A 25,945-nucleotide genomic window follows, 5' to 3' on the forward strand; every position below is an offset into this window, starting at 1 on the left:
GGCTGCGGTATCTTCACCTAGACCACTTCCCAGGAAGGCGTTTAGACGTTTGTAGAATGGGTAGAGGTTTACTCCACGTAGTACCGACGTCATATGCAAGCACCTTACGTACCACCGTATATTCTAATGTAAATGTCTTTTCTCCGCGATTAGGCATCTTTCAGGTCCTTTGAACCTGGCGGAGGTCCTTCGCTCGAGGATCGAAAGGGCATCGCGATGACGTCAGAGGTCCGATCACGCTAAATTCCACTGGGGTTAGTGCCTCGTGACAGCGCGATTCAGCGCGTCGCCCTGGCCTGTGGCGAGTGCTACTTGCATTGGTTCGAGGCGCCGCTCCGCAGCTTGCTGCGACCTCGCAATGGCGCTCAATCCTCGGAGCCCTTCCGTACACAATCAGATGATAACCCGATTTATCAAGCATCCTAAATCCACCAACTTCGATGGCGAGCAAGATCGACCGGTCAAGCGCCAGAAGACGGGCAACAGCCCCAAGAAACCACCACCAACACCACGCAAGACTGTGAAGCGCGAAGTGCTTGACTCTGACGACGAAAACGATGGCACTATAATCAAGGAGGAAGAGAAAGAACACAAGACAGATCTCGAGAGTGCGCTACCACAAGTCGACACAGGCGATGACGCCATCAAAGCATATGAAGCGTACAAGGCGGAGGAAGAGAGCAAGACAGTCGGGACAGATGAGCGCTTGGAAAAGCGGTCATGGGTTCGAGGCAAGAGCTCGCTCTATGTCGACGCATTCAACCTCGCGCTGGATACTGTGCTGGACGAGGAAGGTCACCTTTTTGATGAGGCCGAAACAGAGGTCTTTCGGATGTGGAGAGAGATAGGCTACGAAGCGCAGTATCTGTAAGATGGAAGTTCCAGTATAATGAGCAGTAGAGTCATACTAACCTCGACTTCTCTCCTAGATACGTACGCCTTTTCCTTCGCAAGACCTCCGCATGGCATCGCATAAAGAGCCTGGGCTACCACAGCGACATCTCAGACCTTGACGCAGCAGCCGAAACACTGCAACGTACATACGACCTGCCAGCCTCCTCCTCCGAAGTCGAGTCACATCCGGGCGAACTAGAGGCACCAGCAGGCACAACACTGGGCAGCACATTCACGTTCGCGGATCGATCTGAGGAGGAGATAAGCACACTCGAGGAAGCATCATCCTTGCTGAAACTCGATGAACTGAAGGCTCTTGCAAAGGATGCCAAGGTCAAGGGAAAGAACAAGGGTGAGCTTCTGAAGGCTTTACGACGCACAAGTCAGAGACAGACCGGTCTGGGCCATGTTGGATTGACGCGGTCGGACTCGGAGATGTCGCGAGCATCTTCCGTATCCAGGTCACGAACAGAGACGCCCGATGTCGAGCTGGAGCCCGAAGCTGATCTCTCCGATGATGCAAATCGCGATGCGCACTTCACACGGAGGATCATGCAAGAAACAGGCCCTTGTATACGACTCTCGCTGGCCACTTTGAAGCTCTTCGAACGTGTCCATCTTGTCTTTTACCGCTCTACCGAGTGGACCGAGAAGTCATTGACAACCATCATCTTGGCGAAGATTGCGCGCTGGAACTTTCCAGAGTACATTGTCTCTCGATCTGCGAACATCTTCGCCTCTCGGTCCCTATTGCTCGAGTATGAGGCTTCTATACGGACGCAGTACCGGATAGATAACATCTTGGAGTTCAACGGAAGACCAACGGAGAAAGGGTATCAAGAAATCTTGGATACCTTTGAGGAGGTATATCCGCGCTGGCAAGTGCTTGTTCAAGAAGAGCAGCGAAAAGAGGACAGCGTCTACCACAGCGGCGAAGGGTCATACCTTCGGCGTCTTTCACCAGCTTGGGTATACACGCGCATCATTCACAAGACACTTGACATACTCAGACGACGGAAAGAGCATAGGCGCGAGCACGAACTCTTGAATGAACTGCTGCAACAGCGACTGTTCCATCATTCTCGCAGAGGAGCTTGGTATCAGCGCAAAGCATTGCTTGAAGAACACTACATGGCCGCCTTGACCGATGCGGAGAACAGAAGCGCAGAGAAACAAAAGAGGCATTGGAAGCTTATTGCTTTGCAGACCTGTGAAGACGGGTTGCAGGATAACCTTGTGCATATTATCTATCACTATGATTTGCAGAAGCGTATCACCAAACTTGAATTGTCTCTGAAATTTGTCAAACGATTGCAACACGACTTCTCACATGTCCGCTTGACGAAGCCGGTCGAAGTTGTTATGGAGGGAACGCGCGTCGAACGTGAAAGACCCTCACTGTCGAGACGGAATAGCTCACCACATGCGAAATCGGGCCGACGGGGTGGAAAGACTATATGGATTGATCCGCGTGAGGACGGCGAATGCTCCGTCGAAGCAATGTGTCTCTCGCATTACCGCAACCAAGGCTGGAAAGGCTATCACGCTGAAGGTGGTATCGTGCGCACGCTTTTCGCATACTTGTTCTACGACGTCCTATTCACGTATGTACCCAACGTCTTCCAGACTCCGTACCAGACCTGTCCGTTGGACCTACATACCGACGCCTTCTATCCGTCTCGTATATCCGAGATCAACGCGAGGTTGAACGAGATATCAAACGGCGACGCACCCGCCATCATCCAAAGAATCTACGACGACCACCATGAGCGTCGGACTTGCGTTGTAGGTCTGGACTGGACATACGACTTTGTTGATCTGCTTGAGATTGCTCGCTGCTTTGACGGCGAGGCGTTGGCAACTGTGTGCAAAGTCATGGCGCAAGAGTATGGGCAGAGAGGTGGCGGTGTGCCCGATTTGTTTCTTTGGCGAGTTGCAGAAGAAGAGGGGAAGAAGGGCGAAGTCAAGTTCGCGGAGGTGAAAAGTGAGAACGACCGTTTGAGTGACACACAGAGGCTTTGGATACATGTGCTCTCTGGGGCGGGAGTGACGGTCGAGCTTTGCGCTGCCGTGGCTAAAGAGGTGAAGGTCGTTTGAAGTGAGAGAAGAGGCGCACCTTCCGATATTGCAAAGCAATCCATGGCTGACATCAGAGGACTGTTTGCTCTCACTAGCCCGATTGGACTGTTATCGTAACCTTGGAAACCACACCCGACGCTCCTTCTGTTTTGCTCATCACCAAGCTTGAATAGCGTCCACGGATACGAAACACCACGATGGACGCTCGAGTTGCTCAAGAAGTAGCCGTCATGTAAGTTATTACGGAACTTTCGCGCTGCTCAGATCATAACTAATATCGCTGTAGCGCCACGCGCAACCAGCGAGAGTCGGCCTTTCTGCGCCTCCCGGGCGAGATCCGCAACCAAATCTATGCCTGTGTATTTCGCGACACCACGATTCCCAAGTTCTCAGAGATGTACGTGAGCCATCTTGATCGACGCCTACCCCTCCCTGCGGATCTCCGGCTCCTCGCTGTCAGCCGCCAGGTCTATGCCGAGACACGCCTCCTACCTTTCAAGCTCTACGCTTTCCAGATCTTGCCTCGGGGTATCAGCACATTCATCAACCGGCTCAGCAACGAGCAGCGAGACGCTATAACCACGTTCAGGGTCACTAGAAGGGCTTTCGAGTTCCCCAGTGGCGTTGTCCCGGTGACTGATAGGCATCCAGTGCAGAACGATGCATTGGCCGCCCTTCGGACTCTGGAAACAATGAAAGGCCTCCAGCGCATTGTGGTCTATGGCTGCGTTTCTTGGGACACGGAAAACAAAAATGTGTGGACTCAGCACTTGGAAAAGGAAATGTCTGCGTGTATTCGTCGCTGTGCTGGAAACCCAGAAATCAGAGTGGTATTCGAGTACACCATGTGGTAGTTCTTTTCCTTGGACTGGAAGCGAGTTTTACACTCTTCTCTAGGGACTCGCAGATCGTAGATGACAAGATCATACACTACATTTGGACGACATAATCGCTGCTCTCTATTAGACCTACACATGATCTCCCGATATCTCCATTCACTTTCACTCACTTCATATACCTCACCAGTCTACTTATACGCCATAATGCTTAGGCTTGCAGTTCCGAATCTGCGACTGCGTGTGGGATAAATACGAATATCTGGATCACGTCCGTGTTGTGCCTAAAAGCAGAGTGATTTGTGAGATACATTCTGCCCACTCAACGGAAGAATAGTATGGTATCTTGTGATTCAACAGCCCCGCCCATTCACATCAGGATATGCCCCCCTCCATGTCCTCTCTCAAGTTGCTCGCTTCAAGCAGGGATATCAGATGCTCTTCAATGCAGTCCTTGGCCCCATGAACTCCTTCATATAAAGTCAACCTTTTGTAGCGTGCACTGCCAAACGCTTGCGTACGCCCATTCCTGCGCCGTGTATATGCTAATCGAAATCGTCGGGATTTGGTTCGTAACGTGTATGCGCCGCGCTCAGCCGAGGACCAGTAGATAGATTATCATGAGGGTGTTGATCAACATCAACGGTACTGCATCGTGTCAGCAAATCTGTCTTGGCTTTGTCTTCCACCCCTCCAAGGGACGTGGGTATGGAGAGGATGGTGGGGTACACGTACACCTCATGAGCGTCCGTACGGAGGATACGAGGTTGATCAGTCGCGCCTTTATACTGGCATCGTCGCGAGGGCCGCCGAAACCGGGTTCTGCTGCAGATGCTGTCCAGCCGACTGTGTCCTGGTCAGTTGGATGCTCAATTGTAGATTCGCGTGTGCCAGTGGATGCGTAGATGCGCAAAGGTCGCGGCGGGTCATGAGGACCTGGTAAACGTACTGCGTGCGAGGAAGCGGTCTTCGGAGAGGATTGCTATGGCGTTGACGAGGAGGACCGCGACTGCGCGTATTAGCGAGCGAATCTATCAGATGCGACTTCACATGTAATACCTGTGAACAGCCCGCCGAGCCCGAAGAAGAACATTTGTAAATTTTGAGCAGAGTCGCGCTGTTGTGTCGTGTACTACGATGTGTGAAGGGGGTATCACTGAGAGTCGCAGGTGTCGATGTAGCTGCCTAGTAGAAAGACAGTTGTCGTCCTGGGCTTCAACATCACCATCATCGGGATTATGTAAGCGCAACGCCTACCACAGCGTATCCTGAAGCAGCTCGGCCTTCTTCACAGGACATCGCCCCAAGAAAATGGCATGGGAATACCGTGTGCGCTATGTCTACTTGAGCACCAATTCCGCATGTGCGTAAGTTATCGTGATCCCGGAAGAGGTACATTTGCATCGTGATCATAGGAATTTCTCGATTGCCGTGCATGGCTTGTCAAGCGGCATTCTAGACCGCCGGTCGATCATCCCCAGCCTCAACAGAAGACCATGAACATTAGTGGAGATCGTTATCAGATCAAACTGTCGACATGTTCAATACACACAATGTAATGCCCAGTTCAAGAATGATAGAGACAAGACGGGGAAGTACCTAGGTACCTACCAAGGTAGCCGTGGAGACCCTTAACCGAACAGTGTTCAGCCCACAATGATCGACGTCGCATCAGCCAAAGGAATCGACCCCCCAGATCTCGCGCCAAACAACCGACAACCATGTTCCGTCGAATGGCAGAGCTCGGGCATATTCCCCATGGCCGCTACGGACGCGCGCCGTCTCAAAGGTGCGTCGACTTCTTTCACCTGCCAAATTTGCGTCATTGCTATAGCACCCGGCGTCCCGGAAGCGTGATTCTAGAACTTCGCGACATCTCTGACCTTCACTCATACGTTTTCCTGGTGGTGCCTTTGTGTGCTTGTCGCCTCTCCCGATTCACTTTTCGCAGCATCGGTAGTTGTTACCTTGGTAGCGTCTGTCAGGGTCTAGACTTACCGATCGACCCCTCGTATAGCGATCACCGAAGCGCGTCGACAAACACCGCCCAACATCTTTCCACGCTGCAAACTCGCACTTCCCTCTCCCGATCTCGAATACGGCTGCGCACGAAACTGCTCATGATCTGGATACGGCGTTTACTCCATGTTGTTGACTGGTCTGGTTGAGGCGCTCCGAATCGGCTCTATCATCGGCGGTCGCCACGGCTCGCGGATACACGAGTCGCATCACAACCCTACGCGGCCATAATACTCGCGCCACCACACCACCGTGATCATGATGACAGAGACCGACAGCGGCGATGGCGGCTACTTTCCTATGGGAGAGCGCTCTCGCTCCAGATCTGCGTCTCCCAGCTCGATTCGTAGCGACTCAATGTCAATCCATCTCACAGAGCCGTCAGCCACCATGGCTGCATTTACTGCGCTTCAGTACTTGCCAGTGCCGGTTCTTGTCTTATCTGCCCAGAAGACCGTAGTGCTTGCAAACGAGGCCATGGGTCGCCTTTTTGGTATTGACTTGGAAGGTGATCATGATCTTTCAATAGCGGAAGCGTTGCAGGACAAGACTATGGGTGATCTTGGTGTAGATATTCTACAGAACGGCTCTCCAATTCTGATCACATGGGAGGTTCGTTATAGCCCATGCATTTGCCCATGGATTAATGATTTAACTTTTGTAGAGCTTTCTGGATTGCGTAATCGACGACTCAATAGCAAGCAGCTTAGACGAAGATGGAGATTCTCATATGGGCAGCGGCCACACCACACCGACCGCAGCGACCATGCCATCTCTAGGGGAACCCAAATCAACAAAACCATTGCCGCGCCTGAGCAGTACAAACCTTGCACGAACAATGGTACGCGACGTATCAGTAGAGGTGGTCATTGCGCCGCTTTCTTTGGATCCCGACGGCACTTTGAAAAAGTCAGAAAGAAAGAAAGATTATGAGAATGCAATGCAGGCATCTTGCATCATATCCATCTGGAGCATTGATGATAACCAATACTACACGCTGACTTTCACAAGTGCAGTAGCTGCTGAGAGTGCGCCACCACCCACCAGTCGTATAGTCACTCGTACAAATACAGGAGCTCGCCTCGACAAGTCACGAAGTTCGGGTTCGTCGAGCTCTTCCTCAGGCCGGCGTTCGGGAAGCAGTTCGAATTCGACTTCGAAAGCCGTTACGCCTACTCTACAGCAGCCAGAATTTCCACCTCGAGGTCCTCCTACTAGAGGCAAGGCCGACATTGCGAATTCAGCCTCTATATTCCAAAAGGCAACACAACTCAAGGATGCTATCCTGAACTCTATTACCATGCCCGCATACGGTATGTATGATTCCACACCTACCTGAGGTTCTCCGACTGACTCTTTTACAGCAATGTGGAAAGACCAAAGCTTCGGAATTCCAAACAAAGCCCTCCTGCGGCTACTTTCGAAAGATTCCACCTATGCGCCCGGAGACCAGCTCGATTTTCTCAGCCAGTTCAACTGTTGGACCGAAGATTTCCAGCGCCTTCTGAACCTCGACGAGTTCCCCATTATTGAGGTCTGCCGTACACGAGAGAGAGTCGGAGGACGGCGCATCGGTATGCGACATCCGCTCACAGGTACTCGGATTGTGTATGAGATCAACGGCGAGCCTGTATTCCACGAAGAGACTGGCGATTTCCTTGGTGGTATAGTGATCTTCAAGGATATCACCGAGTATACCAAGCAAATTGCCGCCCAGATTGAAGAGAACGAGAAGCAGTTTGAGTACATTGCAAACTTCATGCCGGTCATGGTATGGACGACTACGCCTGATGGGCTTCACGACTGGTTCTCTCAACGGTGGTATGACTACACAGGCTTGACAGTCGATCAATCAATAGGCGAAGGTTGGCGCCTACCGTTCCATCCAGATGACATGGCAGCGACCGCTCAACGTTGGTTCCACTCTCTCAAGACAGGCGAAGAATACAACACAGAATACAGATGCCAGCGCTATGATGGGGAGTGGCGCTGGATGTTAGGACGAGCTTTGCCCTTTTACGACGACTCCGGACGCATAGTCAAGTGGTTCGGCACATGCACCGATATCCACGATCTTGTCTTGGCTCGTCAAGAGGCTCGTCAAACAAGAGAGCAATTGCAGCAGGTCATCCAGCACGCGAAAATTGTCCTCTGGGTTATTGATCGCAACAATGAGGTCAAGGTCCTGGAAGGCGATATGGCCGCTACCGAACGAACCAACAAGGAAAAATTGGTTGGAAAAAATGTTTTCGATGTCTTTGAGTTGCCCAGCAATGATCGAGCGCGATGGCATGGACCTATTCAGGAGATCCTACAGGGAAAACAATCAGCTGAGATCGTGAACGGGAGATACATGTCGGAAGCTCGCTACTACCGGACCCGTCTAGTACCGCTCATGAGCACTTCCAGGACTGCAGGCGTCGACGGCAATACTTTTGTGAATGGTGTGATCGGTGTTTCTATGGATATAACCGAGCTGCGAGAAAGAGAAGAACAACTCAAGGAGCAAGAGAAGGAGAATTCGAGGCTCCTGGCCAACGAAGCGGCAGCGAAAGAAGCAAGTCGGATGAAGTCGCAGTTCTTGGCTAACATGTCACACGAGATCCGAACACCTATCGCTGGCGTGATTGGCATGTCTGAACTCCTCTTCGATATGAACCTGGACGAGGAACAGAAAGAATGTGCCGAGAACATTCATCGAAGCGCCAACAGTCTCTTGACGGTAATCAACGACATTTTGGACTTTTCGAAAGTTGAGTCAGGACGGCTTGACGTTGAGGAGGTGCAGTTCAGTCTCAGCGTCGTCCTCCGAGACGTGAACAAGGTATGTCGCAGACTACAGCGTATGACCTCATTGTCCTAACTGACCCGCTCAGATGATGTCTTTTGCTGCACAGAGGAAGGGTCTGGATTACCAGAGTTCCATACAAGATGAGGTTGGGGCAGACCTGCGCGTAATGGGAGATCCAGGCAGATTACGGCAAATTCTCACCAATGTGCTAACCAACAGCATCAAGTTCACCTCGGTGGGTACTGTAAGACTTGCCGTCTCCATCAGCCAAGAATCAAAAGATATGGTCACGGTCAATTTCAACGTTGAGGACACTGGGATTGGTATAGAAGAGGAGGTCCGCAAGCGATTATTCCAGCCCTTTAGTCAGGCAGATTCGTCCACGGCTCGACGATTCGGCGGAACTGGCCTGGGTTTAACCATCAGCAAGAACCTCGTTGAGCTCATGAAAGGTCAGATATGGCTGGACTCGAAGCTGGGGCAGGGTACCACTGCTACTTTCTGGATACCATTTACTCGTGCACCCTCGCAAGATGGAGAATCACCCTTGGTTCATCTAGAGTCAATTCCGGATCGACTTCAGAGCGACATGTCAGTCTCTTGTGGCAGCTCGGAAGGCCATACACCGCCATTGACACCGCAACTTCCTAATGGGAACTCATCATATCCGTTGCTCAAATCAGCAATTCCGGACCATCTGATGAGCCTTCCCGACAGTGAAAGACAAGAGATTCACGTTCTCGTTGTCGAAGACAAGTAAGTTGCGCTAGAGCGTGTTCTCATGGAAAAGGTGATTAACAAACGACCAGTCACATCAACCAGCAAATCGCGCTCAAGACGATCAAGAAGCTTCACTTCTCGGTCAATGCAGTGTGGAACGGCCAAGAAGCTTTGGAGTATCTAATGCAGGAGTTCGGCCCTTCGCACCCACGCCCGGATATCATCCTGATGGACGTTCAAGTGAGACAGCTTCGTACGAGAATTTGCACGTGTTGCTTGCTGACAGAAAATGCAGATGCCTATTCGAGACGGTTACTCCGCTACCCACGCAATCAGGACAGAATCGCCGTGGCGCAATATGCCCGAAATTCGAGGTGTCCCGATCGTTGCCATGACGGCTAGCGCGATTCAGGGCGACAAGGAGAAGTGTGTATCGTGTGGTATGGATGTAAGTTTTCACGAGGCACATCTTCGGATTCGTGATATAGGAGATGCTAAGACTCAGTAGGACTATCTCGCCAAGCCAGTCAAAGGGAAGCTGCTGGAGAAGGTAGGTTTCCCCAAGCCAACTGGTGGGTCCGCTAACAATCAGAAGATGCTTGTGAAGTGGGCACTCGAAGGCCGGCGAAAGACGGCAAAAAGCAAGCCACCCACAAACGACAATGATCGACATGGCGTCGCAACCCCAAGCTCCAAGGTGGGCTCTAGGGCAAAAGATCACCCGCGAACGGCAGACTTGTCGGTTGAATCTGAAACAACGGCGCTGGCATTGACCGCTGAACTTGACCGCCTCCACTACCAGAGCGATGCAGCATTCACAAGGTCCAACGAGAACGAGGGTGAGAGGGCCATGCGGCGTATTCACGCTGAGGAAAGAGACACGAAATTGCGCGACGAAAAACTGCTTTCGTTAGTCGGGCCACAGCTCATCCGTCACAACAGCTCTCAGGGGCCACACAACGAACCATCGATGCCTCTGACCGAGGCAAATATTGAGAAACTGGCCCATGAACAAGAAACAGACTCTCTCACAACAAAGAAGCCCGGTTCTCTGGATGAGGCCGACTCGAATAGGGCAAACAATGCTCATAGTATGAGCAACGCGAGACAGGCTACCTTGGCACGACCGGGGCTTTCAAATTCGCGCCTCCATGACAGTGAACGGACGGTCGTTGAGCACGTCACTCGATGAAATGCTCAGAGACGAATGCTCCATCACGACCACCGTCATTTCAACATCGATAGAGCCTCGACATGTCGGGAAGACACCCGCGCCATCCTTCCTTTTAGAGACGAAGCATTGACAGCGCACAGCTGCACCACTTGCTCGAAAGGTCAAGTCAGTCTGCAAGAAAGAAGTCATGCAGATACGCTTAGACACTCAACCACAGTACCGGAAACTTTTCTGAAAGATAGGGATGCATCATAGGGTAGCGACAGGAAGTTAGATGCTGGTGGTGCTCGGCGACCATGCAGCCTCACTTCATTGGCAGGGCTTTCGATGCCAATGCATAACCTGACCCGTTCAGGCCCCGAGATGCGAAGACCCATGCGATGTCCTGGCAGAAAGGAGAATGCAGCTTTCCTCATGCAGCATGCACGTGCTCGGGGAGATCATGTGCATCTGATCACATCCTGGTCGTCCGATGATTCTCCTTGAAGCCGGTCAAAGAATGAAAACGTGGATTTCGACTCGAGTCAACTGTCAGAAGTACCCCACCAGCAAGTTAGAAGCATTGGCATTGCGCGTCCTTTCGGGCGCATAAAGGGGAGATAGGGCTGTAGTAACGGCTGTAATGCCGCATAATCAGATTAGGAAAGAAAAAGATTTTGATCTGCGAACCACATCACAATTCTCGTGTCCCTGGTCTCTCGTGTCTCTCGAAGGGGAAAGTGTTTGCTTTTCGTACCCAATTCCTTGGCTTGACAGTGTTGATCATGTACCTTGTCCGTTAGGAGGGCGGGAACCTTCTGGAGATCATGCGATAGAAATCGGACATGCAGAATCTCCAGGTCAAACTTTGTTATGGCACAGACGTGCCTTGCGCAGCCACCCCCAAGATTGACAGCCTGACAGCCCGCGTTACTCCCGCAGTTTCGATGAACGTTACATCGGGCGGGTTGAGAACTCGTAAGTGCGGCTTGCCGAGTCGTAGCGCTCTCTTGGCTCACCACGTTGCCATTGGCTGTAGCGCGCAATTGCACCGCTGCCCGTGACTAGTGTGTTTGCTAGCAAAATGGACCTGGTGGTTAATGTACCAGAGTGTCGGGCGCACTTGATTCGCTGCCTCGCCGACTGCTTTTGTTTTGCGGTTTTACTGCTGGCTTTTTGTCGCTGGTTTAGGCGCTGTTCGGTTCACCTGCTGCCCGGATCTAGCAGGAGTTTGTTCGTGCGCTACGTGGCTATGGAGCGGTTGTTGAGCACTAGCTGCACACAAGCCTCGGCGGAGATGGTTTGCGCAACCAATTCGGTGCTGCGCAGCTTCGTCGTGAACGTGTCCAACACGTGTGCCTGACAATCACACGCTGCTGATCGATCTCGCAGAGCCGCATATCTGGCTCATATGAAGATCGCGGGGAACGCTTACTGAAGATCTCCAGAACTATGGGATGCTGTTGCACATAGATTGTCTGCAAAGCCGCAGGTATCTGGAGAGCCGGCTTTGCTTCTCCACACGCCTTGTGCTATTGCTCGTATTGCAAAGCTAGTGTGCGATCTCGGAAATAAAAAACAATCCACCCTAGAGCTTATCGAGTACCCAAATGGCTTGGCGGTGGGCGTAGGTGGGCGCAGGATGCTCACAGACAACGGCTAATAAACTTCGGTGATCTGGCATGGCTTGCGAATGCAGGGTCCAATGTCCAAATGCCGAGCGAGCGGCTGCCGACACCCTACGACCTCTGCGACAGCAGATAGCGCTGGGGATGGGTCACGTCCACTTCTTTTTGGCCTGCTGTTCTGATGCTGATGCGATGCACAGCGCGGCGTCAGATGCTGCACTCGATTCACCGGCCACTCGAGTAGGGTACCACTCCCGCCGACAGCTGCACACGCAGAGTAGCGGCAGAGGCAGACGCAGCGAAGTGGAGGCCTGACGCTCAAGTGACTTTGATAGTGCAGGCTGCACGCTCGATGTTGAGCGGGATGGCGCTGCTCCAACAGATCTTGCCCTGCATGACCAGGCCCCGCGGAGCCACGAACACAGTGAGGGGGTTTGCAGTAGCAAAGCAGCTCCGTGCGCTTGAGATGCAAGGCGGCCCTTTTGTCCCAACACCTAACCACTCACGTCGACCAGGCATGCAGCGGTGAGATGGCAGGTTCCGAGTGCATGCTTTCTGCCCATTGCCACTCGTGCTCGCGCTCGCATTCAGACAAAGGCCCCAAGCCACGACGCGCGCTGAACGCCCAACACAGCGTTCTGCCCGCTGGTATAACGCACTGCAACAATGGCTGCTGTGCAGCATGCTCAATATCCCGGGCGGCAAATCATCTGCATGCTTGACCGCTCCTACATCATCCTGCATGGCCTTCACTGTCGCCAGGTACCGCTTGGGGGCTGCGCCAATGACAGCTCGCTTACGGCCTCTAGCGTCTGCGCTAGGGCGGGCTTCCTATGACGACATTGCCAGCAAGCACCCATGATGCGCCCACATCCTACAGCACCTTCCACCAGCGCGCGTGTCAGCGGGGTGTGCAAATGGGCCTTGGCTCTCATCATTCCTCCCAGTTAACCATCCGGTCCGCGTCAATGACAGGCCGAAGATACGGAGCACGAAACAACCTGCCCCAGGCCAATCGTCGACGCTGTGCTATCGGCTCACGATTTCGTCATTGGTGGATATAGCGACCGCACACACAACCAGCCCTGCTACACATGACGCCTCCATCCCAAGGGCAAGCCGATATTGGGGAGTGCGACTGATTGGAGCTCTGTGGGAAGCCAAAGTGGTGTCTTCCTCAAGACTCGGCCCAGCGTGTGAGTCGAGTACAGTTACATGGTGCCGAGCAGGTACACCGACTGCGACCGACGAGCCTGTGGTGCCCCTATTGGACAAGGCAGTTCCCGAGACTGTCGTGGATGCCGCAGCTCGTGACCCGCCATCTGGCTAAGCTACAGTCGTTGCAGCCAAAGCAACATGGACGGCGATCAAACGCTTGCCCATTGCTTAGGTATGCGCACAGGCGCTGCTTCAGGGGACTAATTTCACGTCGGGCGCTTTTTTTTCTGAGTGCGCCGTGCACGACGGAGAGTCAGGAGAGGGGCGGAACCAACGCTAGGACAGAGGGAGAGAAACTCACAGAGTTCGAGTTTACGCAACAACGTGGAGATAGTTGTGGCGGTCCGACTCCGCGACGCGAAAGCAGCCTCTCCGGCCAGTGTCCGGCGCGATGCACCTCGAAACCGCAAGCTTGCGAAGCCGCCTTTTCGGTCCCTTTCTTGCTTGCGGTGGAGCGTGCTGCTAGGCGACCGTTGTTCTGCAGCGTCGAGTGTCGACAGTCTCAGAAGCAATGCTTAGGGGGTGATCAGATATCGCCAGGATGAGGACACAGGGCAACTCCCAGGCCTGCCGCACTCGTCAGCATTACTGCGGAGCATTTCACTCTTATCGCTCATCAGGCTAGCGCTCATTGACCAAAACGGCAGGATGCAATTGTGAGTGAATGCACTAGTCCACTTCCATGCCCCTCGTCGACCCTGGCCAAGTGGATGCACGCCAAAACAAAAGCCAAAAATCCCTCCCGCGCCTACCGCCCGCTGATTCGCAGCTGTCTGGCAGAGACGAAAGGCTTGCCTAGCGGCGAGGGCTTGTTTGGCGCACCACTGGCCTCTCACGGGTGAGAGGGCTGCCGGTGATAGCGCAATGGAGAAGCGGTAGACGCTGGCGTGAGTAAACGGGAGCTGAAGGCTGTTGAGCCCACTGCGCTCAATGGCGCGGATGCCACATCGGCCGTGGGCAGGCCATTGAATAACGCTCCCCACACGCTTAAAAGCAGCGTGCAGAAAGATGCCTTAGCGCAAACCATCCCTGTCGTCACCGACGTAGGTGCTTCCGGGGTCTTCAGCCAACTTGCCTGCTCACTATGCTTGGCTGCCAGCCTATGATGGAGGTGCTGTGAACCCAAAAGACGTAAACGCTTCAAGGAGCGGAATTTATCAGTGTCTCTTCCCCGATAAATCGCCTGCTGATCAACACTCCCCAACCTCTAAGCTTTACTCAATCCTAAATTGTCTCTTGCCTTAACTCGTACCAGAGACTATCAATACTGCTTTCATCATCGTTACCCTCACATCCTTACTTCTTTGTCGCTGGTTTGCTTTTGGAGCGAATAACGTTACCGAACCTTCCACCGCGACACGCAACACGCAACCCCAGCCCACACGGTCCGCCCCTGCACCCGCTGGGCATTCTGCTCCTTGCAAGCACTGTGCTTCACTTGAAACGCTCGAGCGTCTGCCACCCAGTCACTGGTGTCCGCTTTCGCCCTACACCTAATCTCGCTGGTTCATCGCCACGGCTCCTGGTTAGTACAGGTCAACTGATCGACATACCAGAGGGATTATCTTTACTCGACTTGGACTACCACTGCACGGGAGTCCCCAGTGTCAGAGTGAATTCAAAAGGTCGCAGATCCCACCACTGAGTACCTGTGATCGACTATCTCCACGTTTTCAACCCTCGAACTATCACGTTTCACACCTGGATCTACGAGTAGAGTGCCTGTTGTAACACTCACATTCGTCTTCTTGTACCACCTTCTCCTCCGGTCCCTTCCACCTCACCTCCGCAACCCTCGACATCGCAATGGCAATGGCAGTCGACAACCGCCAGCAACCCCAGCTTAGCAGCATGGGCTACGATCACATGCGCTACCCCCAACAACAACCACACTTCACCAACCCGTGGGTGTCCACCGGCGCCTCGCAGCAGCAACTGTACCAAACAACGGTCGCACCCAATGTAGACGCGCAACGGCCTACCAGCATTGCGATCCCGTTCCACAGTCTGCCAGTCACAGCTCCTCCCATGGGACAAGGTATTACTCTCCCGGACGGCACTTTCGGAACAGAGAACTTACTTGTTACGTCTGAAGATATCATGTCGCGAGGATACCCTACTGGCTATGCTACCTCTGGGTCATCACCAAACCAAACCTATGCTCCTACTTCCGCACCCTACTCTCAGGTGGAATATGGCAACACAGAAAGGAGCCCGTACGCATACCAACAGGATGCCTCCCGCCGCTCTTCACATCCGTCAGTCCCCTCAATAGCCTTCTACGAGTCCGTAGAGAGCGCAGCCCAACGACAACGCCAAAGTTCACTTGTTGACTTTAGCAGAATGAACGCACAGCAACCGCGCAACAGCTTTAGCGATGCGCTTGACGCAAGCCGTGGCATGGTCTCCCTGAGTCAGTCAGACATTACTCCTAGGAATATCTACGGCTCTCAAGGAACCAGCCGCAGCTCGACCGACTCCTACGGCTTCCCTTCCGCACACTCGACACACTCGTCAATCTCATCAGGAAGCTATGGCCCGAACGGGTACTACGGTGGTGAGGGCTCTGTGACAGATTACAGCTCTGCATCGGAGTCTGTTGATCTTGGCAACTCGCGCACTTTGCCCCGCCCCAATGCGCTCCTCGGTGCCAATATGCCTCCTGCGCCAGCGTCGATGATGAGCCAGTTCAGCTCAAAGGTCTCTTCCAGCTCGCAAAAGAAGCACAAGTGCAAGATCTGCGACAAGCGCTTCACACGACCAAGTTCGCTACAGACGCACATGTACAGCCACACTGGCGAGAAGCGTAAGCACTCCCTAGCACATCACCACCTACATCACTAACATTATGACAGCATTCGCATGCGAAGTCGATGGTTGTGGCCGCCACTTCTCCGTCGTATCCAACCTGAGGAGACATCGCAAGGTTCACAAGAATGACGGCAGCATCGACCACCCTTCACCGGAGAGCGTCGATCACTAGGTGATCACCACCTCGGTCGTATTTAGTGCTTTGCTTGTCTCGACCCCGTCCCAGGACTCACACCAACCGCTTCGTCGCACACGTCTTCAGTACATATAATGTTTTGAGATACCACCGTCGCGCGTTTCCTAGTCACGACTATAGATCGAAACGACAACAATCTGGGACGGTCCTTCCCTTCTACCCATCGCTGCCCACCACGGTTTTTTACTGAGATACCACCTGGCCCTCGATCCGAGAGACCACCACGGCGTTCTGGTGTTCCGAATTACGAGTATTCCGTTTCCGAGCGATTTTCAACACCCTGTAACATTACGCGTTTGTCTTATCCGGGCCTGGTCCTTTGCCGCCCGCCGTTGCTTATTTAATCTTTCGACATTGCTCGACAAGGGCTTTGACCCATAGTCGTCATGGAGCATTTTGTCATCACCATTCGCTTATACCCTTTAATATTTTAGACTCTCTTTTAGCAACCACCCTTTCCCGACATAGAGTCGTGCGGAGGGTCGGTTAGCACAATGACGTTTGTACAGTAGTAGCTTGCAGCGCGCGCGCATAGGTGCCACCCACCGAATGGGGGTACAAGCCAGGATGGCTTTCCGACAGACACTGAGTCGTCGAGATACAGGCAGCGGGATCGAAATGACGCATCCCTCCATATTGTGGATAGGAACGCGGCTGAAATCAAAGACCCTTGTTTTATCCCATGCATACCATCTCCCGTTTTTTTCTCTGTCTCGAAAACTTCCAAATTCTTCTCACCAGCTGACATAGTGACGGCAGCGGCCCTTTGGTTCGGGACCATGGCGCGGTCTCCGGTCGTCACTTGCGATACCTCGGTCGCCGGTTTAGCCAACGCGACCCTCGTCATGAGCTTGTCTCCGCAATGCCATCATTTGGCGTCCCGTGAGCGGTGGGCTTACGACAAGGGGTCAGTCTTGGCTCCCGTCATGCAGCGTCAGCCCCTTGCTAGCCGCAAGACCCTTCTTACCTCAGCGAGTGGGATGTCTGCCGCCGCACCTTGGGCCGCCAAAGGCTTTGGTTCTATGCTATCATTCGCTTTCACACCCACCGGTCCCGTCACTCATGGTAGCCCCTGCCATTAAAGTCGGAGTTGCGTACGAGGCTGAGTGGGACGCAACGATGTCACTTGTTTCACTCGAAAGCGCAAAGCCCCATAGCTGCTGACGTCGGGCTTTCTCTCTGCGTCGCGTCGGCTGCGGGACTTTTTATTTTCTCTGCTTTGCAGGAAGTGCCAATCACGATGCTCGCTTGTAACAGTGGGTCACGCGCTGGAGACGGTCCGAAAGCAGCCTGAGATGAGATCGTAGTGTGCCTGACGGCTGTAGAGTCGTGCCATTTTTCGAGTAAAGATCGTCGTAAGGACGCGACGACTTACAGCATCGCGAAACTTGAGGCAACATATCGCGTTACGAGAACGTGACGAGGCGAGTGCGTGACTCTTTCGCTCCGCTTGCTACTGGTTTCCGCCGCGCCTGTTGGTGCCCGGAGAGTGCGCTGTAATCTAGCTTGCAATACCGCCGAACCACCACTCAGGACAAAGTATCTCCGCCATGGTCCTAAACACCTATCTTTTCGCCACCCGCTCCGGCTCCTCTATTTCGGTCGGCCTTTGAAACCGCAAACCTTGTGGCCACCACACGGAATTGCAAGCCATCATGCAAGCCAGTGTTGCGTTTTTGACCGTTGGTTCGTAAGGGAGACACCCTTTCGCTTTGCTATCCTAATCTCCGACGATCGCATCTCCAAGTAGTACCATGCACCGACACGCTCACGAAGCGAGGGCGGAGTGCCTTAGCAGAAGCGAACTGGTGTCGTTGGGTTATAGTTCCGCATACCATGATATTCCAGGATGCGAAGTCCACAGCCTACCAGCATGCACTTCCTGCGCAGCCGTCTCATGTTAAGCGACCATGGCTGGTAGTATAATCTCAATCCCGGTCGTGTCTACGCCGCCTGAAAACAACCATATGAGGCTTGGGATTGCATGCATTAATGCCCTTGCTATTCTTGATCTTGACGAAAAGAAGGGTCTCTGCAGCGGTTAACGACAAGGTTGGTGGGACTATGACCATACGCCTCATCTTCACTACACATTGCGGTGTTACCATGTCATGAAGAATTGAGGGAAGCAGGTTCGAAAAGCTCATTCGCTACCGCTATCCCCAGATGATGTACTATGAATCCTTCACAATCTCTGGCTGCGACAAGCGGGACTTGCACTTTGCATTCTACTTTGTGATCCACTATGCTAACCCTCGTCAAGCATGAAATCCGCTTCGCAGAGATGAAGCCGCCAGCAGAGACTACAAACACGGCTTGCGCGTAACAAAGTGCCAAGCCGAACTCCACCGCCATTCCTCGAAGCAAGCACCAAATTCAAGCATCAGGTAATCTCCACTACGAACGCCAGCTAGTCAGCACAGATGCGTTGTCGTCCGCTGGTGGTGTAGTACGTTATCCTCCCTAAAGTGGGTCTCATATCGAGATTGAACCAACCCCGCGTTCCCAAGTCTGATCTACGACAGTTTCAGCCCTCCCGCGCCTGTTGTAAGGTATCCACACGCTGAACACGCGCAGCTCCGGGTGCCTAACCGATGCTTTTGTGCCTTCCTATTTTGTTGGTAGGCGTGTTAGATTCCGTGTCTCGGGACCCATAGGACGCGCAATCGTCCTCTCGAGCAAATTGCTCGCCTAGAGAAACTTTGGTACTCTTTTGTAATTTCAGGATTCTTGTATCCCGCCGCTTTCGAAGCGAGCGGTGTCGGAGTCTTGGGATCGGTGCTCACTCGCGTCCGTAGGAAATTTTCTGTCGCTTCGTCTTGTTGCCGTCATCGTCGTCGTCGTCGGCTGCCTTCTTCTTCTTGCTTCCTCCTGGCCTCGCTCCGTTTGTAGGTTGGCTCGATTCGCGCGTAGGGAATGACGAAGTCGGGGTAGGAGCGTGCGATGGCGTCGCGGAGCCCGGTGTGGAGGATTCCTGGAGTGCAGTCAGCATCAATTCTCTGGCTGTCCATGAGCAAGCGCGGTATCTCTCCACGTACCCTCAAGAAGCTTGTAGAACTCCGACTGAATATCCGGTCTGCATCACTGATGGGCGCTTTCCGTCTGGTCGCGGTACCTGCTCCTCCTGCTGTTGTGGTGGTCGCCGCTCCCTTGATGTAGTTGTCGAAGCCCTTGATAATGTTTCCGGCGCTCGTCTCTTCGAGGTATTGCGTCTCGACTCGGAGGATGTTATCCTCTAGTTGCAGCTGCCAGGGAAGGTCAGCACGGAAGTTCACAACGCGTCATTGGCTGTACTGACCAGACTGTTGTCGATGATGCGCTTCTTGTTGAGCGATTCGCGCAAGTCGCGTCGCAGTCTCTCGTAGTAGGGCATTCCGCGCGAGCTGTCTGCGCCCGTGTTGTTTGCGCTTCCTGGCGCCGCGTTCTCGGCCATAGTGATACTTCGGATGTTGGCTTTTGGTAATTCCGGAAGTAGAGGTTCGCGGCTGCAGCAGTTGTCGTCGGTCCCTAGTCCGGTAGATCCCAGGTAAACGGTCGCGGTTGCCTTTGGGTGAACGCGGAGGCTAGCGTTGCTGAGCTCGGGCCTCTTCAGCAAACGCAACTTCTAGATCTCGAGCAACGATGCCATCGCACCACACCTCCTTCCCTCCTCCCGCCTAGCTGCCATCTGTCGCCTGTACAGTCGCCGACACCTTCCGCTTACCAACGTCGCGTATACCTGCTCCGGACGCGCTCAAGCACCCCGCGCCGAACCTCCGACCTCTCAGTCGCAACAACAAATCAGAGAGACCTTGCCCGCGTGACAGCGACAGAATCTCTCCCAATCACCCAAGCAGCAGGCCCATCCTACTGTGTTTGCGACTTCACAAACCTCGTCGACGGTTTTATCAAGACAAGAACAATCTTGCGCCCGGTGTATACCAAACCTCGAGGATTGCTGCCTGAACTATGGCAATGGACGCCAAAGAGATCGAGCTCCGTGGCAAGGCCATCGGAAAAGCCGTGGCCGAGGGCGAGCCAAGCGCTTCTGTAATCAAGCTGCTCAACGACTTGAAGACGGGTGTGCAAGCGACCGAGGATCTCTTGCGCTCAACCCGCATTGGTGTCACCATCAATCGTCTGCGATCGCACAAGGACCCGGCTGTACAAAAGCTGGCGACAGAACTGGTAGCAAAGTGGAGGGACGAGGTCAAGAAGAAGCAGCCACCCAAGATGAATGGTCCCGCAAAAGCAGCCGCGAACGGAGGTGCAGCATCTTCGCCAGCTCCTCCACCCTCAGGGACTGCGTCACCAGCCCCCAGCCTGGCCAAGAAGAAGCACGACGTCGCCGCCGACAAGCGCAATCACAAGACCGACAAGGTCAAATACCAGGTCACCGGGGACGAGGCGCGCGACAACTGCGTAAGGCTGATGTACGATGGCCTGGCCTTTATGAGTGAAGCGAGTAAGTTCGAGCATATCGTGTACCTTGTACTTGACTGACATGCGCAGTGCCCGACGAGATCCTCGGTGTCGCAAAGCAAGTTGAAGCCGCCGCCTACAGTAACGCAGGTAGCGTAAACAATACCTACAAGGAAAAGATGCGCTCTCTCTTCCAGAACCTCAAGAACAAATCGAACCCTCAACTCCGCAGGCGCGTATTCAGCGGTGATATACCCGCGAAGCAGTTTGTCGTGATGACACACGACGAAATGAAATCGGATGCGCGCAAAAAAGAGGACGAGGAGTTGGAGAAGCTCAACATGAACCAAGCCATGGTTGCACAAGTCGAAAAGGCCATCTCCAAGGAGTTCCAGTGCGGAAAATGCAAGCAGAAGATGGTCAGCTACAGTCAAGCGCAGACTAGGTCCGCTGATGAACCTATGACTACGTTCTGCGAGTGCATGAACTGTGGTAACCGGTGGAAGTTCTCATAGACGGTGGTCGATTGTGTTCACGTGTGGTGCAGATCGTACGCGTGCGTGGTGTATCAGTATAGCGGGTTGCGGCAAACATTGAGTAGCGGGCGTTTATAAAGGTGGCATCGAGGGCGTCGGTCCTTTGCGGAAGAGTGTCTGCGTTTCGACTTTTCTAGTCTAATCTGCGGAGGAAAAAAGCAGATGCAAGCTTCTCTTCTTTCGGCACTGATGGACAAGGTTACTATATCAAATATAATTTGGACCCAATTCTTTCACAGTAATCATCGCTTCAAGCATTTTCTTTTCTAGCATGCGATTGCCGTGTCTTTGGACACTCTCGAAAGTTGCTCAGACTCGATGTAAGAACAAGCCGTTCTTGCTGGACGACCATCTGAAGGCATTTGTATGTATAAATTTGCTCTGCGAATGATGACCCACGTACTTATCTCCAGTAAGAGCAACTCCTCCAATATGAGCTCAGGTCTTATCCGGACTTGAGGCCCTGTCTCCTTGTTATTACCTCTCTCGCTGCACAGAAGCTCTCATGTTTCGACACGATTTGAGCCATCTTTGTGTACTTGTCTACAGCCTGTTAAGCCACAACAACCCTTTTGAGACTTTCAGGCATGTCCTCCGCGTCGTAAGAGTAGATGATTTCTGGAAGTTACGAGAAATAAACATCTCGAAAACTCACCCTGTCAAATGATAGCCCGCATGCAAAGTCGTTTTGATATCACCGGCCAAGCACAGCACTGTCGAGGTACAAAGTGAACACCCCCACCGTGCATAACCCAACCCAATAGACTCGTAACAGATATCGAAACGATAGCAACGAAGAGGTCACAGCAGCTCGAGAAACAGTATAATTCGCTATTCTTGTCGTCGCCATGGACTCGCAGTTTTGCTCAAACGAGTACGCTACAACGGTATTCCGAAGATTGAATATGCACAATATACCCGCCTAATCCATGCGGGGTGGTAATTACAACGCCATCGTCAAGTTAACAAGACATAGAGAGAGACTGCGAGAGGAAAGAAAAAGGTAACTATGCAATGCACCGCCGACGCTTTGGTTTTCGTCCTCATCCGCTCAGAAGAGACTCCAACAGGTGAACTTGTTGGATCCAAAGCTAACAATGCAACAATCAACGACACTCGGTTACGGCTCGGCACTCCAAGTCTCCTAGAACTTGAACGTGCTCTTCTTCCGCCCTAGACTGAAGCGGTTCTTGCCGTCCTTGTCGGTGTCGGTGGTGGGTGTATCGGGCGGGTTGTGCTCGTCGGTCGTACCATCGTGCTTGTCCTTGCCTCCGGACCAGAATTTGGGTTTGGCTTTGAGACTCATTGATGTGTGCCTAAAACGACTCAATCCGCTCATACCCTTGACGCTGCCAAAGCCATTCGCAGCCTTGTCCTTCTCCCCGACCGCACTTGGAGGTGGTGGTACAACCTCCCCACTCGCGACGCGCTTCTTTTCTTCTTCAGCTGCTGATGTTTTGCTGGCTTCGAGTGCTGCACGGAGGTCATCTTCTTGCTTGCGGTAGTTTTCGCGCCGTTGTATTTCCATCTCTTTGCGCTTTTCCCTCGCCTGCCTCTCAAGCTCCTTCTGTTGAGCTTTTTGTTCCTTCTCTTCTTTGCTCTTGCCGAAGAGCCCGAGATTACTTTTACGCGGAGCGAGTACGGGAACCTGAGTTGTGGTATGTTCGACTGGGTGATGGTCGGTGTTCGTTTGAACCTGTGCAAGCGGTGGGGCGGTAGCTGCATGGTCGAGGCTTGCGAACTTGTCGGCCTCTTCCATCGTGGGGGTGGTCGCGTTGTGGAAGGTATGATATGACTGGCCGTTGACCCCGTTCGCTTTCGGTGTCGTGACTTCTTCCTGCGCCATCTTGGCAGCTTGCTCTGCTTCGGCGAGAGCGTCGGCTTCTTGCTCCTTCATCATGGCTTCTTCTGTTGTCTCCTGGTAAAACAAGACATATGCACAAGCCAGCACATTCTCTCCACCGAAAAAGTTCCTGACGTAAGCCTTGTCTACCGGCTCAACCATCTCGTCATCGAATAACAGCCAGCCTCGATCTTGCGTCTTGATGATGGATACGTAGTGACCATGATAGGGTCCACCTCCTATGTGCACCACAACTGCATATAGCTCGTATAGTCTGTCTGGGTCTTCTGCTTCATCCGTGGTATTGAACAGCCGGAGGTAGAAAGGGTATACGACGCGGTGGAAGAGCTTCTGTAGGCGCTGGAGATCCTCGGTATACTTAAAACGCTTGAGATGCAAGGCCAGAATTTTGGGCAATCGCTTGATCTTCATCCTCTTTTCCGCCTCTTGCAGGCCTCCGCAGTTGTCGCAATGAAATTTGTTTCGTTCACACAGCATCTCCTCTTCTGAGAACTTGCGCAAACAGCTCGTCACTGACGAGTGCTGTTCTAGATCGACAGACAGGTCCAGGAATGCCTCGTCTCGTTGTGATGTGTTTTCACATGTGAGGCATCGTGTTTCGGACGTTAATGTGCCTTCAAACAGCTCGTGTACCCACCCAGAGTTTGACTTGGCAGAGGCCACCGAGTTCCGCGCGGTCACTACTTGGCCATGCGTCACAGTCTCGCCGTCCTCGGTTATCTCTTCCACTTGGGCTGGGCGACTCTTGGAGTAATTCTCGACATTATCTACGACCTCGTTCAGCAGTAAGTTCAGGAACTCGTGTGCATCCTGGTGCATGGGTGTCCGGAACATCTCATTGTCCCGCCGCAGTATCTCGAGCAGTTTGTGTGGGCTGACGACGCCTATGCGTGATCTGTGTGCTATGACGGCCTCGAATATATCTTTTAGCGATGAGAATAGAGATTCGTTCATGCCGTATGCGTTTGCGTTCTCGTAGTCCATCTGCAGAACCGGACCGGCGGCCAGAGCCTGCTTCTTCTTGTACTCTGGCGAGTCTTTGTTATCCTCGGGCTTGGTGCCTGGGAGCTGGTTCGTCGCGCCTGGCGTGGTTGCTGGCTTTGCGGGACTTTTGGCATTTGGGCTGGAGAGTGAGGTGCGCCCCGTGGGCGAGAGGGCTGTACTCTGGCCATTTGGGAGGTTTGTGTTGAGTTTGAGGGGGCCTGACGTGGGCCTCTCGAGGGCTTCTGGGGGCGAGCGCGCGGGAAAGTTGATGACCTGTTCTCGAAAGGGCACTGAGTAGTATAGACACTGGACTATCGAGTTGCAGTAGCTGGCGGGCAGTCAGTATGTGTCGGGACGGGAGTGGACGAGACGTGTGCATACCATGTGCTTCCAAACTAGAGGATAGCGTTGTCAGCAGGCGGCTCGCGAAGGGCGGTTACGTAGCCAGACTCACATTCTCAAAGCCGAAGAACTTGTCGCTGCCGTCGCCGCGCAGAGGGCCCGCGTTGAGCAGCAGCTTCTCCAGCGGCGTCACCTCGGGCGCGTTGGGGTCTTTCCTGACGGGTATGCTGCCGGTCGCTGGGCTCAAAGGCGGCTATGGTATGTCAGTCAGGGCCAGCCATTGTCGATGAACGCGCGACTCACAGCACCGGACTTGATGCGACTGAAAAAGGAACTCATGGCTGGGGTATCGTGCGCAGGGAAAGGGTGGGGTGCAGGCGGACGAGGGCTAATGCGACAGCACTTCAGGCGATGTGGGCACGGTCGTGGTGCGAACGGGCTGGGGAAGGTGCTACTGGGTGCGGGCCCAGGGTTGTGGAAGGAGCGAAGGGCAACATGGAGGCCGGCAGAGGTACGAGGCGTGAAGGATGCAATTCACGCACAGCGGCTTGGAAGGCTGGCAGGTTGGGGAAGCAGAGCCGGAAGACGGACCAAGGCGAGGCGAGGCATGGCTCTTTGGGATAGCTAACGCGACTAGAGGCGCCATAAGAGAGGCCGATGCCGAGAGATCCCCACGACCTGGCACACGCGACCCCGCCAACGAGGAACCGCCTCGGACTAACGCGCTGAAGCCAGCCGTTCCATCCAATGCTGTCCCGGCCAGCGAATTGTATCACCCACGCGGTGGGGCGCGATACCGAAGAACATGCATAGAACATCTGATGCTGATGCCCCATCACAGCACGCTGACCCTCGACGGCACGCTGCCCAGCCCGCCGACGGTGTGCCTGATGGACAAGACGCTCAGCCGCCTGCATCGAGGCTAAACTCCCACCAGTCATGCGCCGCGCTTCTAGAACAAGACTGGCAAGCAACCGTGGCGCTTGTCGGCTCCCAGAGAGCGATCGTCATTGGGGGACGAGGGAACTGCTTCTAGCGTCTTCCCATACTGTGGTTGTGACATGCACTGCGAAAGTCCAGAGCATGACGACACCAGGCCTGACAGTCCAGAATTTCACCCCCGCCAAGTCGCTGTCAACGACACTCAAAGTCCAACACCGACACCCAGCTCAACATATTGCCGGGGCCATGCACATGATTCAATAGCAGGCGGGCACCCTCCCGTCTTATGCAGCACGGCACACATCCCCCGCATATCAGCTTCGACGACAGGGTATCCATGGTGGGTCCGAATGGGTGTGCGGCAGTCATGCGTTCATGTTAGTTCCGTATTACTCACTACATTTCTACCTCTGTCGCTGTGGACGACGAATTACAAGAAGTATACACGTACAAAATACACTTGCCTCACGAAAATGCCCAAGGCGGGTGTGCATTGTTGTGCGCCTGCCGTTGAAAATAGCCACGCGAGAA

At 53.5% G+C, this 25,945-nt stretch overlaps 7 protein-coding genes across 7 annotated transcripts; 5 read left to right on the forward strand and 2 right to left on the reverse strand.

The window, feature by feature from the left end:
• Window positions 1-358: 358 nt before the first annotated feature.
• J4E78_004805 (uncharacterized protein) lies at window positions 359-2,991 on the forward strand (the record flags this gene model as incomplete). Its single annotated transcript, XM_049365432.1, has 2 exons — window positions 359-867; window positions 930-2,991. The coding sequence occupies 2 exons, from the start codon at window positions 359-361 to the stop codon at window positions 2,989-2,991; spliced, it is 2,571 nt and encodes an 856-aa protein (XP_049223233.1).
• Window positions 2,992-3,170: 179 nt separating this feature from the next.
• J4E78_004806 (uncharacterized protein) lies at window positions 3,171-3,827 on the forward strand (the record flags this gene model as incomplete). Its single annotated transcript, XM_049365433.1, has 2 exons — window positions 3,171-3,205; window positions 3,260-3,827. The coding sequence occupies 2 exons, from the start codon at window positions 3,171-3,173 to the stop codon at window positions 3,825-3,827; spliced, it is 603 nt and encodes a 200-aa protein (XP_049223234.1).
• Window positions 3,828-6,218: 2,391 nt separating this feature from the next.
• On the forward strand, window positions 6,219-10,531 carry J4E78_004807 (uncharacterized protein; the record flags this gene model as incomplete). Its single annotated transcript, XM_049365434.1, has 7 exons — window positions 6,219-6,440; window positions 6,493-7,141; window positions 7,193-8,652; window positions 8,705-9,375; window positions 9,429-9,579; window positions 9,635-9,787; window positions 9,848-10,531. The coding sequence occupies 7 exons, from the start codon at window positions 6,219-6,221 to the stop codon at window positions 10,529-10,531; spliced, it is 3,990 nt and encodes a 1,329-aa protein (XP_049223235.1).
• A 4,613-nt stretch (window positions 10,532-15,144) lies between these two features.
• Window positions 15,145-16,321, forward strand: J4E78_004808 (uncharacterized protein; the record flags this gene model as incomplete). The annotated part of the gene is made up of 2 exons (XM_049365435.1): window positions 15,145-16,144; window positions 16,194-16,321. The coding sequence occupies 2 exons, from the start codon at window positions 15,145-15,147 to the stop codon at window positions 16,319-16,321; spliced, it is 1,128 nt and encodes a 375-aa protein (XP_049223236.1).
• A 2,806-nt stretch (window positions 16,322-19,127) lies between these two features.
• On the reverse strand, window positions 19,128-19,778 carry J4E78_004809 (uncharacterized protein; the record flags this gene model as incomplete). Its single annotated transcript, XM_049365436.1, has 3 exons — window positions 19,128-19,319; window positions 19,384-19,590; window positions 19,644-19,778. 3 exons carry the CDS (start codon window positions 19,776-19,778, stop codon window positions 19,128-19,130), a joined length of 534 nt encoding a protein of 177 aa, XP_049223237.1.
• A 515-nt stretch (window positions 19,779-20,293) lies between these two features.
• Window positions 20,294-21,261, forward strand: J4E78_004810 (uncharacterized protein; the record flags this gene model as incomplete). Its single annotated transcript, XM_049365437.1, has 2 exons — window positions 20,294-20,789; window positions 20,837-21,261. The coding sequence occupies 2 exons, from the start codon at window positions 20,294-20,296 to the stop codon at window positions 21,259-21,261; spliced, it is 921 nt and encodes a 306-aa protein (XP_049223238.1).
• A 1,165-nt stretch (window positions 21,262-22,426) lies between these two features.
• On the reverse strand, window positions 22,427-24,811 carry J4E78_004811 (uncharacterized protein; the record flags this gene model as incomplete). The annotated part of the gene is made up of 3 exons (XM_049365438.1): window positions 22,427-24,458; window positions 24,571-24,725; window positions 24,776-24,811. The coding sequence occupies 3 exons, from the start codon at window positions 24,809-24,811 to the stop codon at window positions 22,427-22,429; spliced, it is 2,223 nt and encodes a 740-aa protein (XP_049223239.1).
• Between the last annotated feature and the right edge of the window lie 1,134 nt (window positions 24,812-25,945).

Source organism: Alternaria triticimaculans (assembly GCF_023758025.1).
Source record: "Alternaria triticimaculans strain BMP 0046 chromosome Unknown scaffold_5, whole genome shotgun sequence".
Taxonomy (NCBI): Eukaryota; Fungi; Ascomycota; class Dothideomycetes; order Pleosporales; family Pleosporaceae; genus Alternaria; species Alternaria triticimaculans.